At 37.1% G+C, this 19,950-nt stretch overlaps 3 protein-coding genes and 1 long non-coding RNA gene across 4 annotated transcripts; 2 read left to right on the top strand and 2 right to left on the bottom strand.

Moving 5' to 3' along the window:
* The first annotated feature begins 990 nt into the window (after nucleotides 1–990).
* LOC113098688 (uncharacterized) lies at nucleotides 991–2,266 on the top strand. Its single transcript, XR_003289175.1, has 3 exons — nucleotides 991–1,227; nucleotides 1,958–2,152; nucleotides 2,244–2,266. It is a non-coding gene; the product is annotated as an uncharacterized LOC113098688 (long non-coding RNA).
* A 1-nt stretch (nucleotide 2,267) lies between these two features.
* LOC113098687 (uncharacterized) lies at nucleotides 2,268–4,077 on the top strand. Its single transcript, XM_026263718.1, has 2 exons — nucleotides 2,268–2,323; nucleotides 2,815–4,077. The coding sequence occupies exons 1-2, from the start codon at nucleotides 2,271–2,273 to the stop codon at nucleotides 3,782–3,784; spliced, it is 1,023 nt and encodes a 340-aa protein (XP_026119503.1). The 5' UTR covers nucleotides 2,268–2,270; the 3' UTR covers nucleotides 3,785–4,077.
* A 98-nt stretch (nucleotides 4,078–4,175) lies between these two features.
* On the bottom strand, nucleotides 4,176–6,397 carry LOC113098686 (uncharacterized). The gene is made up of 3 exons (XM_026263716.1): nucleotides 5,691–6,397; nucleotides 5,375–5,492; nucleotides 4,176–5,103 (listed from the first exon to the last, which is right to left on the bottom strand). Exons 1-3 carry the CDS (start codon nucleotides 6,278–6,280, stop codon nucleotides 4,342–4,344), a joined length of 1,470 nt encoding a protein of 489 aa, XP_026119501.1. The 5' UTR covers nucleotides 6,281–6,397; the 3' UTR covers nucleotides 4,176–4,341.
* Nucleotides 6,398–7,533: 1,136 nt separating this feature from the next.
* On the bottom strand, nucleotides 7,534–19,848 carry LOC113098685 (aspartate--tRNA ligase, mitochondrial-like; the record flags this gene model as incomplete). Its single annotated transcript, XM_026263715.1, has 9 exons — nucleotides 7,534–9,125; nucleotides 10,086–10,161; nucleotides 10,611–10,721; nucleotides 12,413–12,631; nucleotides 14,689–14,841; nucleotides 17,225–17,287; nucleotides 17,822–17,929; nucleotides 19,180–19,279; nucleotides 19,779–19,848. Coding segments are annotated over 9 exons (1,097 nt in total), but the record flags the coding sequence as incomplete, so codon positions are not given.
* Between the last annotated feature and the right edge of the window lie 102 nt (nucleotides 19,849–19,950).

Raw genomic sequence — 19,950 nt, 5'->3', positions numbered from 1 at the left:
AGACCCGACAACACAACGACCACAACCAAAAGCAGCATCCACAGCGCTTCACGTTCGTTTGAACATATCAAAAAAAAAAAAAAAAAAAAACAGTAACATGTATCAGCCATCGGCCACCGAAAACCCCTTGTCGGTCGACCTTTATTGGTGACACTTAAATTATTATTATTAATTTATTTTTTTTGCCATTTTTTCACTTATTATTAATGTATTTTGAATGCAAAGGCCGTTAAAAAATGCTTATATGTTATGCATGCTATGTATGTTTATTAAAGACAAGTTTTGTAATAGCCAATTATTCCAGTCCAGACCTTTGACACTGCTGAAAATATGTAATGTAGACTTTGAGAACCCCTGCCCAACATCTTAGGGACTTTGGTTGTGGGAATATTTAGGGCATGAATGCAACGGTGTACTAGAATATAAGGTGCATTCATACCATATCGTAATTACCGGGATTATGAGATTCCAATTTGTAAAACACATCATGTTCTCATATAACTCGTAATTACAGCTTGTGAACTTGGAGTTTTCTGAGAGCTACAACTTGAATCACTACCACCTAAGATTCATTATGTCATGTATGTCTACTTATACATTACTAAAAGTCTAGTTTTATAATGCCCTAATATTGTAATCCCCTTTAAAGTGCAATCCAAAACATGAACTGCTTTTGGTTAAAACAAAAAAAAAGGAGATCTGCGAGTCACACCTTTGAAGAAATAAAATGAATCTGAATCTCACTGGCAAGGTAACCTTAATTAATTTATTGATGAACAGAAACCAGAATTAGCCAATTATTTCCTTAGTCTGAGTACTTTAAAAAAAATACATTAAAAAAATCCATTTGAAACAAAATGTGTAAAGCCAGTGAGCTCATTATCCCCCACAATGTTTGCAAGTTACCTAAAGGGTCTTCCTGTCAAATCGCATGGTTTATTCTCCACAGTGCATGCGTGGTCCCTCGAGATTACAAAATAGGGTGAATAGGCTATATGCACACTCACTTCCGCATTCCAAGTCGGCCAGCCAGGTTACATCCGGCGTCGACGGCGCACATAGCGTCAATAACAACTATGGCATTTTTCACTCGGTCCCTTCAAGATGTCCCAAAGGTAACGGTCAACGACGTGAGTCGAATCATACAAAAGTTATGTCACACTTCGACAACCAAGAAAGAGAAGGGCTTCAAATTGTATGTGTCAAGCTACATCCACAATTTTGAAGGTAAGATCTGGACGTGTTCTGTGTTTACATGCCCATAGCATGCATGCTATCTAGTGCTAGCGCAGCAGGTGCAGCGTAGGCTATGTTTACTATTATGTGTCAATCACAGCCAATTTTCCTAACGCCTTTGTCAATGTCAGTTTCAAACAAGGATTCAAGCACAGGAGAGGTAACGATTAGGGCTGAGTGCTACAGATCTATGAGGAAAAGCCAAAAGCCTCACAGCTTAAGCGTAAGAGAAAGTTATACTGCAGGTTCAGCGCAGATTGGTTCATGGTTCATGGTTCATGAGACAGGTTACGTTTGGCAGATCAAAGTTTCTGTGAATCATTGCATCTAATAATGCTAAAGGTTATTTTAAAGACAAATTTCATTTACCATACCATAAATAACACTGGTGTGTTGGAATATTTATCGATATTTAAATATGTACGCTAATCACTGGGATTCACAGAAACTGAGTTCCGTTTTGTCACTGCATTGACACACGTTCTGTGTCCACTGTTGGGGATGATGAGTAAAGTGAGATAAATAATAATATAAATAATATTGTGGCTACAATTTTAGCTCATACAAATTGTTTAGTAGTTATTAATTGTTTTAGTAGTTAATAATTATATGTCGATGGTTCAAATTTGTTTGTTTTGTTAAACATTCTCACTGTACTCATGTATTCTCTTTTTAAAAAACTGCACTTTTATTCTATTATAACAGATTTGTGTATTTTCAGATTGTGCTTGGGGATGCCCGTCCTGTGCAGCTACAAAGCTGCCAGTGTACCTGTGTGGCAGGTACAGCTGTGTGTAATCATGTGGCAGCACTGTTGTACCAGACTGCACATTATTGCCAGCTTAGCATCACCTCTGTTCCCCCAACACACAGCTGCACAGAGACTGAACAGAAGTGGCATAAGCCAAGATCCATGGTAACTAATGTTTTTAACAGGGTACTTTTCTACTTAATTTTCTATTTATGGATGTTTGTGTTTATTGAAAACCTTTTTTGTTCAAATGCAGGGTGTTAAACCTGGTCTCGTAAATGACATGGTGATTCTTTCAGCCAGACCCAAGGAACGAAAACTGATGGAAGGCATTAGGTTAGTATTATTTTTATTATCATTAAAGGAACACTCCACTGTTTTTTCATATTAAACTATGTTATTCCCTTAACTAAGATGAGTTGATGCATACCTCTCTCGTCTCAGTGCGTGCACTTAATTGCTCTGGATAACTATAATGGATAACTATAATGTATGGCAGAATAGCACTTGGGAACACTACTATATTTGCACTTGGGAGCACTTTGACTCGGCGCAGTAATATCATCACTCCTAAAAGGATATTTCTGTGGATATTACTGCGCCGAGTCAAAGTGCTCTCAAGTGTAGATATAGTAGTAATGCATTTTCTGTAGTAATCAGTGAGACCTCAGATAAAGTAATAATCTCATCATATGATACATTGTATGTTTAAATAAATAAAGCTTTTTTTTTTTGTTATTTTGTTCATTCAACTTATATGTAACTTACTTTATGGCTCATTTTAAAAAATTAAATAAAAAAAAAACATTATTTTGTTTTTTCCATAGGAGCAACTTGTATAAGGGTGTCAGTTCAGCTCTGCCTGAACTTTCCACACTCAGGGTGGATGAAGTCTACCATGATGTTCCAAGTGATGTGGCTCCACTGATAACAACTATGGCTATGGACATTAATGTTCCTCTGGTTGACTCTGCATTTGGAAAAGTGCAAGAAGGAAGTGTGTTATCCTATCATATGCCAGCAAAAAGAGTTCCAAAAACCTGTCCCCACACAGATGCTCCTTCTCCCCCACAGCTGCCACTTCAGGGTTACAGGCTGGGACCCGCTACCTGCTCTTTTGTCTGCACTGAACATCAGCAGCACCACATGATGTCCCTGGAAACAACATTAGAGAACGCACACAAAATTGCCAACAGCACAAAAGAGCAGAGTTCCTGCATCGAGTGGCACCAACTGAGGCGGCCCCGCATCACCTCCTCCAAGTTCAGAGAGGTATGTCACACCAGGGCACAGAGCTCTGCTGAAAATCTTGCCAAAAGACTTCTGAGACCTAGCCATCAGACTGCCGACATGAGGAGGGGGCTTGACATGGAACCTGCAGCAGTAGAGGAGTACTGCAGAGTAAGGGAGGTTAACCACTATCCCTGCGGCTTTCTTATCCACCCTGATGCACCCTGGATGGGGTCATCACCTGATGGCATTGTGTACGATCCAAAGGGGCAGACAGTGTTTGGCCTTGTTGAAATTAAATGCCCCAATGTTGCAAGCTATGTTGACTGCCCATATATTAAGATCAGTGAGGGCACACACACATTAAGGAAATCTCATTCCTACTTTTGGCAAATCCAGGGCCAGATGTTGATTTCTGGTTTAGACTGGTGTGACTTTGTTGTCTACACACAGGAGGACATGTTTATTCAGAGGATTCCCAGAGACAATGAAATCACAAAAACAATGAAAGTAAAAATTGATTTTTTTTATTTTTATTGTTACCTCTTTGCTTCCCTAAATAATTAGATTCTGATTGCCTGTCACACTTCTTTATAGAGTGCTGTTAATTTCTCTTTTCTCCATTTCTCTTACTGGCAGTAACTCTTATTAGTTCAATCCATTTCAAAATATTTGTACATATATATTGATTCAAGTTTTTATATTTTTTCTTAATTGTATTACTATGTTTCTTGTTGTATTAATACTAATCTATTATTAAATTACATGTTACATGTTCTTCCGATTAATTTTTTTGATAATTGGTTACCTAAAAATAGTATTTTATAACTGTTGTTTGTAAATTGGGAGCCCTAAATAAATGTTATTCAGTAAATAATTCACTGTGCATGAAAGTATTATTCTTATATTACAGATGGCTTAAAAGCATTGGTGAGGTAAAGTACATATAACATGCAAATAATTCAGTAGTTCTTTATTCAAAGAGTATGTGCAATGTACAGCAGTGCATACATAACATTAATTATAAAATTCAATTTATACAAAGTAATTTACAAAGGTACATTTAAAGAAAGTAGTTATACAAATGGTCATAGGTTATTAATTTTTATTTTTTTCTACTGCTGCTACTCTGGCTTCTTTGCCCAAGCCTTTACAAGAGGCCCGTTTTCATAGTTCGTCAGAAGACATGCAACAGTATACAGCTGATTAATGTTGCCAAAAAGCCGAAGTGGAATCTCTGTGTCAAAGAACTTGTGTTCCTTAACACGCCGTATGAGGCGCTCAACATGCACCCTGAGGCGTGCAATTGCTTGGGTCTCCCTGACCTCACAGGCAGACATCTGGGATCTTCCAGAGAGAAATGCTGGCCTATAAATCTTGCAAGGTACAAGGTCATCAACCAGAAAACCTCGGTCGACCATGATGGCCATTCCAGGTCTCAAAAGGGAGAGAATTCCAGACTCACGCGTGATCTGTTTGTCACTGATGGAACCAGCGTACAGTTGAGAAATAAATGTGACCGCCCCATGAGGAGCCACTCCAAGCAGCCCTTTGAGAGTACAGTGGGACTTGTATGCTGAGAACATTTCACTTTGGAGAAGAGGTGATGAAGGGCACTGGCACCTTAGCTCTGTGCAGTCCAGGATGACTGTAGTGTCTGCATAGTCCTTAAACTCAGCTGGCAGATGTGCCCTTATTTTCTCCTCTGGTATCCAGATCCTCACAGACCCTAGCACAGTGTACAGAAAGTTGCTCCATGTTGTAATGATCCGACTGACTGTGGACTGGTGGACTCCATACCGGTCAGCAAGATCACGCTGTTTTGAACCCAGTGCCAGGTAATTGAGAAACATGAACATCTCATCAATGGGCTGCAGGAAACGAGTCTGTTCAAAAGAAAAACAATTTGCGTTATGTTTCTCTCAACCTCTATTAGCCCTGATCTTTGTTAAAGGGATAGTTCACTTCAAAATGAAAATCATATACTCAGTGAATTTCTTTCTTTCTTCAAAATATCTTCCTTTGTGTTCAGCAGAAGAAAGAAATTCATACAGGTTTGAAACAACTTGAGGGTGAGTATATGATGACAGAATTTTAATTTTGAAGTGAACTATCCCTTTAAGTTTTATTGTATGGGCCATGTAAATAACTACTTACTACAGTGGAACTTGGCTCTGTAAAGGTGCCTCTCTGTGCTTGTGTCACACTGACCATATTTGGCAGTGATGGCTCTATTAAGGCCCAGAATCTCATCAGCAGGTCATAGGATGCAAATCTAAATAAATACAATTCAGATATAATCATTTAAATATTATATCAGTGTATACTATGATATTACTTGGAAGCATTTCAAATATACAACTCTGTTAGCCTTCCTCTCTCCCTCTCTCTCTCTCTCACACACACACACACACACACAACTATATCTGTTGTTGCAAAAGTAACGTTACTACAGAACAATCTGATATCTTACCTTGTGAAAAAACGTATGTCCTTGTCTGAGGCAGCAAAACGATGAATTCCAAAGCGCTGATTCATTGTCAGCTTCTCGACGTGTTCCCTCAGCTTGAGAATCTCATCTCTGAGAGACATGTTGTCATCAAGGGCTAAATCAACAACTGCAGGATCTGAAGCCGAAGCGTAGTCGTGGTCCATAGGGATATCAGCTTTCTCGCCTGCGTCGCCGTCATCCTCCGTCATCGGAGGCGGACGCTCTCTCCTCTCCCACACCCCCGGTCGTGAAGTGGGAAGGGTGAAATTGTTCCACTCAAACAGTGCTGGGACAGCTCCCTTGTTTAATAGCCGCCTCCCCGTCTCTGATAAGGGCTCACGAACATCATCCTTGTTAAAATGTCGGCTACATACTCGGGTATGGGGAGTAACTGTGAATTTGTCCCTCCGGATAGCTACAAGCCATTTTCGCCTGATTTCCGCGTCAGATGGAAATGTATGAAAACTAAGTAAACTGTTGTACTTGCTCGAAGCTTGACACAGAGGCACACAACAATGCTCGGCTGTACTATAGATGGTTCGCTGAAATTTGAACGTTTTCTTACTAGTCATATTGTAGTTGCTGTTATATCGCTTTGTAAACAATCGCCTCAGCGCGAGCGGAAATGGCTTAGCAGGCTGAGATTTTAGCGGAAGTACGTCATCACCTCCGTGTGCATATAGCCTATTAAATAGAAACAAATTAGGGAGGCCTAAAAGGCTCTCATGGTGGAATACATTATAATTACCTTTCCGTCACTGAAAGTCATGTACTGCAAAACAACGTGGTTTATCCAGAGGAAATTTTCATCGTCCTTTATGTGACTTTTATGTTTGCTGTAAAAAAGCCATGGGCCATTATGGTTATGTAGGCCAATTAGAGACAAACCAGACAAGAGGATGTGTTACACACCAGAAAGAAAGATGGGAATGTAGGTGACCGGAGAAACCCAGTGAATTCTCTTGATAGTGATCGGGCAGCTTTCTTAGACATTAAATTCCCTACAGCATTGCTTAGGCCGCCCACCAAAACAGTAGGGCAGTAGTAACGGTCTGCTTGAACCCAAGAGGATGCTGATGGGAACACTGGACGACAACAGAAGCAGTGCTGTCTTCTTAGATCAGAGGTCTTAGACTGAAAATACCCGATGGCCAATAATCAGCTGGTGGACAGTTGAATACTTACAAAAATGGGCTTTTAAGACTATGGATTTTAACTAGGGGTGCTCCGATCACGATCGGCCGATCACGATCGGCCGATCGTTATGCGCATCTCGTCAGTAAAGCCGGTTTTCTAATCAGCGGTTAATTCCATCAGGTGCTGATTTCACATAGAGCAGCTGTTACTACACAGAGCCGTTGTTAATAGAGAAGATGCGCAAATCCACTTCATTTTCAGCGTTTTTTTGGCGCATTTTCTCAGTTAACAACGGCTCTGTGTAGTAACAGCTGCTCTATGTGAAATCACGCACCTGATGGAATTAACCGCTGATTAGAAAACCGGCTTTACTGATGAGATGCGCATTAATGATCGGCCGATCGTGATCGGAGCACCCTTAATTTTAACTATATATACTTAATGATGCATGATTAGACCTTTTTCAGAGGTTAGCAGCTCATCTCAACCTCATACCTAACAGACTGCGCTGCATGCTGAGTGGAGTAATGATGCATAAGATTATATTCTTTGAGAACTACAGTTTTCTTCTTGCCAATCATGCAGGTAGCATCTCCATTAAGAGATCAGAAATAACACGCTTGCATCGATTTGTACCGGTCAGAAGTTATTTAAACATAAATGGACTAAAATGCACCATTCACACATATTTATCATTTTATTTCAGACTGCAAAATAAAACGGCTTGAGTAGCTGCAGTGTGTTGAATATAGAAATATGCTGTCAGTTAACTGAACCCCCCAAAAATGCTACAGCTGTATTAGTATTATTATATTACAATCACATATTATTTGCAAAATGTTATTTAAGCCGAACAAATTTTTGTCCCTAGCATCGTATTTAGGCACAGTGAGTTCACACTGTTGTATTTAAGTATTTAACCGTTGTAGCTAATGCACAGTTTGCATGAAATAGACGCTGACATAGTCGGAGAAGCACACATTTAACTGCCAACGATTGCAGCCCTGTGAAACTGAGAAAATATTTTTTTTTGTGCTTCTCCAGGTGTGTATTTTTGGACTGTATACATTTCATTTTTTTTTTTCTGGAGAACACAAAAGAAGATTATTTTGAAGAGTGAAAAACACTATGGACATAAAAAAAAGGCATGGAGATGTTTTTGAAAATATCTTCTTTTGTGTTCCAAATAAGAAAGAAAATCAAGCTGGTCTGGAACAGAATTTTTTAGGTTTGGGTGAACCATCCCTTTTTAAGAAGACTTCATGATAGAAGCCCAGACTTTTACAATGTATTTGTGGATTGCATGTATATACTATTAATAAAGAGCTCTATATCACAGCCGAGGTTACTAGTGCACAAATGGAAATATCAACCGAATGCAGGCAGGTACTTCCAAGTAAACATAGTCATGTAAATAGGCAATAAGTGGATACTTAAGGAAAAGTCATTGGAAGAACAGCAAAAACAGCATGTCTTACACAAAACTATGTTCCCAGCTTGGCGGCCAACTCACAGGTCTGCTTTAAAACAACACTGGCTGTAATGAGAAGCTGTACCTGGGCATGAAAAACGAGCATCTGCTTTTGCAGATAAGGCATCGCTGAGAAAAACTGAAATGTAGCTTTATTTGGTATGTCTGGTGGTGGAGAAAAATGTAGGATATGGTGCATGCTGATTTCACAGCAGGGCATGGGGGTGGGGGGGGGCAATGTTAACAGTTGCAACGGAACAATTCTGCCCCCTGTTGGAATATTCAATTATGCTCACAATCCAGTTTTTCACTCGAATGTTACAGTTGAAAACACTAATTACAGATCATGCATATGTTGAGAAAGTACATGACTGATCTGTTGAAGCAGCAGAAGAAAGTGTTTTGTGATGAGGGGGACACACGTGTCACCTTCGCTCAGAAGATAGTGCTCAATTCTCCCAGGACAGGAAGTGATCCTGCTGCTTCTGCTCTGAAGTCCATCACAAGGCATGGACACAGATGGCGACCGCATGGTGCCGATGGAAATTGCGAATCATCTTGCATCCTCGGGCAAACGTAACATCATACGCATATTAACAAACATTTTAGAGTTTACACTGAGTTGTGCTGGTGACCCTCTATATCTGTGTTCGGCCAGACTACAGAAATATGGTACGGCTTCAGGTCTTCTTCAGAGACGAAGTCTGGAGCACGACTCATGAGGTCGTGACCTCTGAAGGATTTTGGAAAGGCTATGACATCTCTGATACTGGGAGCTCCTACAATGATGGACACCAGTCGGTCCAGCCCTGTTCAGAAGAAAAACAGCTATTTTATATTTATTAGGAATGCACAATATATCGTTTCCATATTTATTATGTGTAATGATTTATTAACTGTAATCTTATTACAGTTTATTACAAATACAAGTCTGAGATCCTTCAGAAATCATTATATGATGTTGACTTGTTGCTCATTTCTTATTATTATTAAACACTGCCGCAAAATATTTTTGTGCAAACTGTGATCATTTTCATAATTCTTTTCTGAATAGAAAGTTCATCTTTTTAAATCAGAAGTCTTTTGTTACATTATCAATGTCTTTGTCACTATTAACGTGTTAACTGCTTTAGATTCATTCATTTAAAACTGTAGTGTATTTACATTAAAATATTTGTTATAAATATTAATTCAACATTTAATCATGCAAGCTCAATTCTAGTATTTTTTTTTAGATACGAATGACCCTATTCATCATCAAATGCTATTAATCTTAACCTTTAAAAACAATAATTTAATATCACTGTAAATGTCATCTTTAGAAAATCTCACGTTTTTCATACTGTTGTGATGCCTAATTTTACTTATAGCATTTAAAACACCTGGCTTTAGTTTTTAGTTATTGCATTTTAAATTACTTCTTTAAATTATCTCTGAAAATTACATTTAGTTGACTTCTTTTTTTTCTTTTTTACTCTTTAGATTTTATCATATAAACAAGAACATGGCAAAATTTGTGTATCAGAGTTTATGCAAATAGTGCTGCCATACACACAAATAAACTCCAAGACACTTCATGCTTCAGTTTACAGTCTTAAACTGAAACAAAGCTGCCACAAAATTCTTGGCTGGGAAGGCAATTTGAGTTTTTGAGCATGACCGTTCCACTTTAACCAACAGGAGAATGTAATCAACAAGGCCTTTCGTCACAGCGGTACCCCAACAACCTTGCGAAAGTCCAAGGTAGCATGTGTTGAATGCTCACTCACCCAATGCAATTCCACCATGCGGAGGGGCCCCGGAGTCCAGAGCCTCCAATAAATGGGAAAGGAGTGATGTGTCCTCCTGTAACACAAGCAAGACAGAAGAAAAAGGACAAAGTGGACCGTAACTCACATCCTTTTCAGCTTGAAAGGGAATTGTTCATAGTCTCGGCATGTCTAAATCATACAGATCCATACAACTGCTTCCGTGTCAACAGTAAAATAGACCTTCAAAAAGAATTCTTAAGTTCGACTTGAGCAAAAACACCCTAATGCGGTGTTTCTTCTCCCTGGCTCTTAAGATCCAAAGCGTTTGTTCTTTTTAAAGGCAGTTAAGTATAGCTTAATGGGTTTCCACAGCGACCGAACGGGTAGTCAGTGGTGCGGGGGTGTTAAGTAAGAGTCACAAATAAGAAAATGGTGCAGTCAGGTATCCGGACACGTCCATTACAAGTGCTTTAACTTGTTGTCAGAGTGGCATTAAATCATGCTCTTTGCTAGCTGTGTAATTTTTCACTCCCGTTCCATTACCTTGAGAATTGTGTCCAGGACGTACAGCTGCTGAGAGGCATTGTGGATGCGAATCGAACCTCCTCCGACCTCGCAGCCATTCAGAACCAAGTCGTAATGCTGGCCACGCACCTGAGAGAACAGATAAACAGGCGGAGGGATACGTGTGGAATTCAGAGCGCGATCATACATTTCATCTATGAAATACTCGACTCATGACTGTAGTGATAAAACTATGCAACAGACTATTTCTGGATATCACCAACTATCTCAGTGTTTCCCAACCACTGTGCCGCGTGACAGGTTGTCAGTTGTGGCGTGGAAAAATTGTCTGGATACAGATCTCTGCTAGTTCACAATGCAAGGGTAAATAAAGATCTGATGTTTGAATAAATACAGCATTTTCTTTACCCAAGAAACACTATGTCTATAAATGTTCATGTTTTTAAGAGCAGAGAAGAGTGTTAGCATTTGCCATCTAGGTGTAGCTAATATCTAGGTGTAGCTAATAATATTTTTATATACTGTGCATATAGCGCTTCATCTTTTTTATATCATGAGATAAAAAAAAACTGAGTGCCCGTATAGCTTCAATAAACTTTATAACCTGTAAGTTGATGAAATCGTAATGCAATGCACTAACATTTTAATGATGGACAAAACAAATATTGCTGTCATTCACTGGTCAAAAACTTCATAACTCCATTTGAGCTTGATTTTCATAAAATCTTAATATTATAATGGCTCATGCAGGTGTCTGATCATATGTAAATCCACAATACCAACTCTGATGATGCAGTGTTTAATTATAAAAACTAAAAAAATTATAATAATGTTTCGTTTTACATTTCCTGAAAGTGATAGTGGTTTTGGACAAAAATACCTATGACATTGTGTTCCTACCTGACTTAAGCTCAAGTTCCACATTAAATGTTTTAATATGCCATTTGGAGCAATGAATGTTTGTGCAATTTTGGTATATTTCAGTGCTTCTCATGGTACAAGCACATTTAAAAACATAGTCAAAATGCAACAAATTACAAATAATTGTATTAAAAATTATATTATTTATTATCATATGCTATTTTCTTTGCTATTTCCAGGTATCCCCCCCCCCCAAAAAAAAAAAGTTAAATTATATTTTTTTAACCCCACTATATATTATGTCACCATTCAATACATTGCGATGTACCATGATATAATAACCCGAAATGTCACTTTTGTCCTTGACGTTAATTATTGGATGACAGAAGTAGGTTTGTTTTGGTAGGTATGAAAACAATGAATTTTTTGTGACATTTACATTATATTTCCAGTCAACTGTGATGACTGGATAAGGATTTTATTTTAATGGTTTTGATTTAGACCAACTCGCTTATTAATCATTCAAACCGATTTAACAACCAATTTCACTCTTATAATAAAATGACTCCAAAGAATGATTTTCTCATAAATCAATTATGAGCAATTATGTAAAAAACATACATCTCTAAATCATTAGTATACTTTATAAACGATCATGTGACACTGAAGTCTGAAGTAACGGCTGCTGAAAATTCATCTTTGCCACCACAATAATACGTTACTTTGTTTTAAAATATAGTATAATAGAATTTTCAATTGGAATAATAATTCAAAACATTACAGTTTTACCTTTTTATCAAATAAATGCATCCTTGGTGAATGTAAGAGCCCGCCTTCTTAGATTTATTTAGATTTCCTATCCTCTTAAGGGTTTCCATCAAAATGCAAAGCTATGATCCTGTAAGGTTAAAAAAACTGTCTGTGTCTGTGATGTGCTGCCTGAGAAGTGTGGTACACACCTTGCGGGGTTGAGTGTACAGCAGATGAGCATCCTCTGGGACTGGAGCAGTGAAGGGATGGTGAGCAGCCTCAAGCATCTCTGGATTATCCTCTTTGGGTAAGAAGAGGGGAAAGTCCACCACCCACAAGAAGTGAAAGACAGATGGGTCACGAACAGGCACACCGTAGCTCTCAAGCAGCTCCGCGCACTGCAGTCTCAGCTTCCCCAACAGAGGGCGCTAAAACATGATGCATTTAATTATGTAGCTAAATAGTGAAGCATTGCAAGAAATCATTATTACAGAAAGAGGTAATGGATTCGGACTCAAACCTGCAAAACCACAATGGCTTTAACTTAACTCTATCTGTTGAAAATGTGATTTTGACATTTTTAAAATATATTGTTATCAGTAATGTATAGTAGCAATGTACAAATTCTTCGTTAAAGTAGCTACTTAAGCAGAGATTTTAGGTATCTGTACTTTACTGGAGTATAAATATTTTTGGTGACGTTTGCTTTACTATATATCAAAGGGAAAAATTATACTTTCACTCCCAATACATTTCTCCTGACTTTTTCGTTACATTTGCGACTGCAAAGTGCAAAAAACTAAGTAATATTGCTGATCCATCACAGCGATATCTAGTTTGTGAATTGATCTTTTGATTCAATGCATATTGTAATTCTTTCTTAATTCTCTTGCTTAAAACAAAATAAATATTTGTAAAAATTGGCAATCGTGTCAGAATTGGCTGATTCGCTTAAAAAAAAAAAAGAAACGGCAATCAGAAATGGCCATGAAAAATCAACATCAGTGCATATCTACTGGTCATCTTTGAACATAATGCCTCAATTTTTTCTACTGTCCTGTCATTTTTGTAAACAATCCCTTTAACTCTCATAAATCTTATATATATATATATCTATATACTCCAAGTTAGGCTGCCATTGATACAATCAGCTATGACATTATGTATAAAATTGACTTGTACTTTATATACCTAAGTTGATTTAATATCCGTTACTTTAAAACTTTTACTTAAGTGTTTTAACTCTTTTACTTAACTTTATCTTTTACTTGAGTCAATTTCCATAAAGGTATCTGTACTTTTACTGAAGTATGACGATTGGTCAGAACACTGATATAAATACAGCATAAACTTATTTTTTTAATTTCCATTTATTTTAGTGCTTCAGCTTATACTTATTTCAGTTAAAAAAAATGTTTTAAGTATTTAATGTATAATTTATATTTATATTACAGTTTTATTTCAATTACTGAAAATAATTATTAACAGTTTTAGTTAATGACAAAAGTTTTTTTGGATAACACTTAAGTTTAGGGACCAGTTTTCACTATTAACTAGTTGCTAGTTATTTTAGCTGCTGACTTTCATTGTAAGTACAAAAACTGTTAGCACATTCTTCTAAATATCTTCTATTTTGTTCCACGTAAGAAAAAAGGACATACAGGTTTGGAACAGCTTGAGGAAATTATGAAAGTTACATTTTTTTGTTTGAACTAATCCTTTAACATAAGTAAAAGGTTACACATTTTTCAGAATAATACAAATGTTTTCAGAATAAAGCAGGTCATTCAGGATTGCCTTAGAAAGGACATGTTCTGAGGAGCTACAGATCATTTTGGAATAACTTGGATTAGTCGTTTTACATTTTTGATGACAATAAAACAGCCAAAAATGACCCCACATGAAGCTTTTACAATGCACATATTTGAGAGCAAGAACATGCAAATGAAATCCCAAAATCTCTAAAACTATATTTCTGGAGAAAGAGCTCCCCCAGTTCTGATTTCTCCCACTTTCTGCACTAGCAGCATCACCATTCATCCCACAACCTCAGCTCACAAAGCTCGCCAGTTATCCCTAGCAATCTCCCACATCTCTGCTTTGTGACAAAACAGCCATCTCACTTTGTGCCAAGCTCACCATCTGCACCAGCCCCGAGCGAGAGCGGAGGCACGGAAAAGATGAATATTTCTTTTAAAAGAGATTAGATCATGTCAGCATTCTTCTGAAGCCATATTTTCCAAAAAACCCTTAGTTATCAATCTCTGTAGGGCATAAAACTGATGGGAAGGTACTTGAGGACAACGGGGATGCTGAGCACTGAATTATTTACTCTAACTCAAATTATCTTCATCTACTTGTGGTCCACCTGTAGTTTTATGTAGATATTTGCTCTCTGAGCTCTCATGATGGGTTTATGAGTTTGAATCAGCATGGTTATATGAAATCTGTGAACGTGTGTAACAAAATGGAGATAGATACGCACCACGTTCTCTCGGGGTCCGGCTGTGATGAAGATCAGATCTCCTGCATTGGCCTGGGCCATCTGGAGCAGCTGTTGTTTGGCCCTGTCCGAAAGCAGCCGGCTGAGAGGGGATTTCAGTGAACCATCTGCCCTTACTGGAGCCACACTCACCTCCTGCATGACACACAGCGCAAACACAGCAATGATCATCCATTTCCTTCACCGGCCTATATTCAATTTCCATTGACAGCATAGGGCACAAGCTCTTGAGAAATCATCAGTCTCGAGAACGCTGCGGGCTGGATTCCCAGACACAAACGAAGCCAAGACCTGGACTAAAACAGATAGCAATGGAGAATCACCTTTGACGGTGCCATTTAGTTCAAGCCAAAAACACTACCTCAAAGTTCACTTTTCATTTATAAATACAGACAGAAGACAATATGTGACCCTGGACGCACAAAACCAGTAATAAGGGTCAATTTTTTACAAACTGAGATTTACACATACACAATAAATAAGCTTTCCATTGATGCTTTTTTATATTATTATTATTATTATAGGACAGTATTTGGCCGAGATATAACTTTTTTAAAATCTGGAATCTGAGGCGTGCAAAAAAATCTAAACATTGAGAAAATCACCTTTAAAGTTGTCCAAATGATGTTCTTAATGATGCATATTATTAAACAAAAATGAAATTTTGATATATTTACAGTAGGAAATTTAAAAAATATCTTCATGGAACATGATCTTTACTTAATGTCCTAATGATTTTTGGCATAAAATAAAAATCAATAATTTTGTCCCAAACAATGCATTTTTGGCTATTGCTTCAAAGTATACCCCTGCGACTTAGAAAGGTTTTGTGGTCTGGGGTCACATATAGACTAAAGTGTTTGGAGTGAGAAAACTAGCAGAACAGTCAGCTATCAGCCGTTTTAGATTTATTATTATTATTTATTTTTATAGTAGTAGAGATTTGACAATGAAATATGAGAGGTGACGGCATTGGAAAGTAAATGAGCCAGAACTTTAATTTGGGTCACACAAAGTGCAACCACAAGGCTATTGGCACACCAGAAGTGTCCCTCATCATTACTCTTGAGATTTAGAACCTTTAAGCATTTAGAACCATTATTAACACAACATTTCCCTTTTAACTTTTTGGACTACACGTTTGTGCTGTATGTTCTATATTCATGAACAAAGGCCAATGACTCACATAAATTATTGTTCGGGAATCATTTGGCCTACTCTGCTTGTGCTGTATAGTCCCCAAAAATAAATGACTAAAAAATAATTTGTTTGGGAATTGTTGATTTACAAAAAAATCTGGCTCGGCTCTGTGTTCATCTTCAGTTCTCTCTTCACAGCAGTTCAGTCAGTGTACTGTTTGAGTAAATGAATTACTCCGGATATTGGTTTGTTTGAACTCAGAGGAAGTGTCAGCCACATTAAAAAAGTGAACAGCTTTTAAGTCATTTGTGGATTAATGTGGATTAATGCGCGAACCATTTAAAATGATTCAGTTCGATTTGGTGAACTGGTTCAAAAAGATCCGGTTACATCGAATGATTTGTTCGCGAACCGGATATCACAAACTGCTTTGTTTTTAACTTTTTCACAACAGACACGGAAGAGAAGACAATGCTGAATAAAGTCATAGTTTTTGCTATTTTGGACTAAAATGTATTTTCAATGCTTCAAAATGATGTTTTTCTTACCTTTCTGGACATGGACAGTATACCGTTCACACAGCTTAAATGGAGTGAGAGCTCTGGGACTAAATCTAAAATATCTTAAACTGTGTTCCGAAGATAAACAGAGGTCTCACTGGTTTGGAACGACATGAGGGTGGAGTTATTAATGACATAATTATTGATAATTGGGTGAACTAACCCTATAAAACAAAAAACAGATATTCTGAATTGTTTGTCTATACAAGGATATTCAGTGGGGACTAAAACAGCATTGGACCACTTTTCCTTCCAGTGTATGCAAGCTTGGAATGACATCAGGGTGAAAAATTATGACAACTTTAATTTTTGGTGAACTGTCCCAATATTTAGGGAGTGTTCCCTCGTTATATAGAGATTTTTGCCTTTGCAGCAACACTAACAAAAACAGACTGAGACAAGAGGCAAATTAGTCTTAGTTTTTTTTTTTTTTTTACTCTAAAGCATCTAACATGAATTAACATGAAAAATGGATCAGACTATTTCAAATGATGTGAATCATTACAAGCTATAAATTAGATATGTAGTACTACATATGGTGTGGAGACCACCACACCATATGTACACATTTAACATTCCCTTTGTAAGACTCCATGGACGGCCTACAACACAAATAGGGAGCTGTGTCCCTCTAGTGTGGCTGATCTTGCCTCAGGGTAAGTATGCTGTGTGTTACACTTGACTGATTTACCACCAAATCATCCTGACTTATTGATTACTTTTCAGATAAATATTTCAGGAGACTTCCAGTGATGTGCGCATACTGAACGCTTGGTGGCGTTTCATCAGCAAACACGGTAAGAAAGACTCAAACTCACCTGACCATACTGTGTCTTGGCTGCTTGTTTGAGAAACTCCAAGTCTTTGCCCTTCAGGTGTTTCTGTGGAAGAAATGCACACACAGTTACCTTCAACTGCTTCAGAGATGGTATAAGGGAGAGAAGACGGACCACTCTTAGAAATACAGTACAAATGGGAGAAACTGTTAAAACACATGCAGTTGCCTTTCAATAAAAGTGAATAAATATAATAAAGACCATCAGAATTACATCATTATTATGCTGCTCATTGATTTCCAATGTAATGCAATATAAATGGAGCACTTTTCTGGTTTGGTGACTCCTTGAAGGGCAAGAATATGAATTCTAAGGAGTATAAAAATAATTTTAATCTCATCAATACTAATTTATTAGTGATTAATTACGTTCTTTTGAACTGCAAATGAAATTAATGTAATAGAGTTTACTAATGTGGGAATTATCTCATTGATTGATGCATTCATTCAGCCCATAATAATTATTAGACTGAAAACCGGGCTACACTGATCATGACAGCTGCTTGAAAAAATTGAATTTGTTTGGAAATCAGTTGCAGTGTTGGTCTTAAGAATCAGAATCTCCAGATTCTTTCCTTACCATTCCTTCTGGGATGCAAATGGCCTGAATGCAGCCACTTGGTTTAAGAAGTGCATCTTTGATGAACTTGATTTGCGTTCCCTGGAATGCTGTGGTGACATCCACAAGCTGAATAAAAGAAAAACACTTCAGAATTATTTGTGGAGTTTTGCCACTCAGTCAACAACTATCATATCAGGACACAAAAGGGAATATTAATTTATTATTAAGACAATTTGTATAAATGTAGTTGTGACTTGTGGCATATATGTTAATACTAGAACTGTCGAATGATTAATCATGATTGATCGCTTCCAAAATAAAAGTTTTTGTTTCCATAGTATATGTGTCTGTACTGTGCATATTTATGATGTTAACATAAATACACGCATGTATATATTTAAGAAAAATATGTATTGTTATAAAATATTAATATATTAATATATGTAAAATTAAAAATATATATAACTGTAATGTTGTGTATTTGTTATATACTTAATAAATATATAAAGTACATACAAATATACTATGGAAACAAAACTCTAATGATTTGATTAACCGCGATTAATCGTTAGCACTACTATATATATTTCTTTTTTTCCTATTAATAACAAAACTTAAACAATTAAAAAAGAAAATGTAATAAATCAAATTCATTCAATGCCCTTCAAAGATTTGAGTAGAAAATGACTTATGCTCACCAAGCATGCATTTATTAACACAAAAAAACATCAATATTGTGAAAAATCATTACAATTTTCAACTCTCCAACTTTCATATATTTAAAAAAGTAATTTATTCCTGTGCTGTCAAAGCTGAATTTTCAACAGCCATCAATCCAGCCTTCAGTGTCACATGATCCATTGAAGTCATTCTAATAAAACAACACTTTTATTATTAGCAATTCTGAAAACAGCGATGCTGCTTAATATTCTTACGGAACCTGTAATACTTTTTTCAGGATTATTTTAATAATATAAAAAATTTTTTTGCAACATTATAAATGCTTTTACTTTCACTTCTGATCAATTTAATTATAATATATTATTATATAAAATTATTTATTTATTTTTAAATGTGCTGACCCAAAACTTTTATACATGTATCTCTTATTTATCGAAATGCTAAAAACAACACAGATTCAGCAAAAGGCTCTGTAAAACTATGAGCTGAACGCATTCAGACACACAAAAGTGCAAAGAAAACATTTCCCAAGAGATTCAGTTTTAATTGTTGAGCACCGCATGAAAATCTGTGATGTGTGGGGAAACAGGATGCCAGCACAGCGTGATGCCAAGGACGGCCAGCATGTAAACAACCTCATTGATGTCTTATGTCCAATCTAGGATGATGTGTACAAAGAAAGAGCGTGCAGTCACCTTCATCCCAAACCTAGTGTCTGGTTTGTCAACTCCGTAGTCTCTCATGGCTTCCTCATAAGTCATGGAAGGAAAAGGGAACATGAATCTCCTTTGTCCTCTGGCCAGGAGTAATGGACCAAGCCTTCAATCAAACTCATGATCCTGCTTGGTCTACAAAAGGAAATTTCAATATCCACCTAAGAGATGTGCAACAATAAAGAGAGAAAATAGCAATGCACATGATATGATTTGTTTCATAAAATGTGATTCTAATTGGATTTCAAATTAATTTGAATGCAGTTTGGATCAGGTTTTATATGTCATGTGTTTTTTTGCAATTTCAAAACATTGACAACTAATCGGATTTGACACAAATGCACCAAAAAAAAAAAAAGAAAGAAAAGATTTTTTGTTGCCTGTCTGAACAGAATCGAAATGGTCTTTTGGGGTTCATGATTTTTTAGTCTGAGAGAGAATCCTGCCAAAGCCTGTTAGCAGCTCTCACTCTCACGAGTGGAAGTTAGAGGAGCCACATCATTAAAACCATCAATATTCATCCGAATCAAAATCGAGCTCCAGTTTCGCAGATATTTTCAGACATTCTGAGGCATCATTACCTGTGTGAATTCAGGCTGTCTGTCAGGCTTGGAGCCCTCGTCTCTTTAGCAGCGAGCGAGCTGAAAGTACCTGAGATTGGCAGAGATAACCAGCACGTGAGTGACCGTGGACCAATACTGACTGACATTATAATCATGCATATCATATCATTTTCCTTTGACAGACTTCTCA

Source organism: Carassius auratus, unplaced genomic scaffold (assembly GCF_003368295.1).
Source record: "Carassius auratus strain Wakin unplaced genomic scaffold, ASM336829v1 scaf_tig00216612, whole genome shotgun sequence".
Lineage (NCBI taxonomy): Eukaryota > Metazoa > Chordata > Actinopteri > Cypriniformes > Cyprinidae > Carassius > Carassius auratus.
Note: the sequence above shows the minus strand (reverse complement) of the source record. Positions and strands in the feature narration are given on the sequence as shown.

What these genes read in the sequence shown, in the direction of transcription:
- LOC113098687 (XM_026263718.1), top strand. Translation starts at nt 2,271, where the DNA reads ATGGTGATTCTTTCAGCCAGACCCAAGGAACGAAAACTGATGGAAGGC. An exon ending in AAACTGATGGAAGGCATTAG is followed by an intron (nt 2,324 to 2,814) that starts GTTAGTATTATT and finishes TTTTTTCCATAG; the next exon opens with GAGCAACTTGTATAAGGGTG.
- LOC113098686 (XM_026263716.1), bottom strand. Translation starts at nt 6,280, where the DNA reads ATGACTAGTAAGAAAACGTTCAAATTTCAGCGAACCATCTATAGTACA. An exon ending in GACATACGTTTTTTCACAAG is followed by an intron (nt 5,493 to 5,690) that starts GTAAGATATCAG and finishes GTATTTATTTAG; the next exon opens with ATTTGCATCCTATGACCTGC. An exon ending in CAGAGCCAAGTTCCACTGTA is followed by an intron (nt 5,104 to 5,374) that starts GTAAGTAGTTAT and finishes TCTTTTGAACAG; the next exon opens with ACTCGTTTCCTGCAGCCCAT.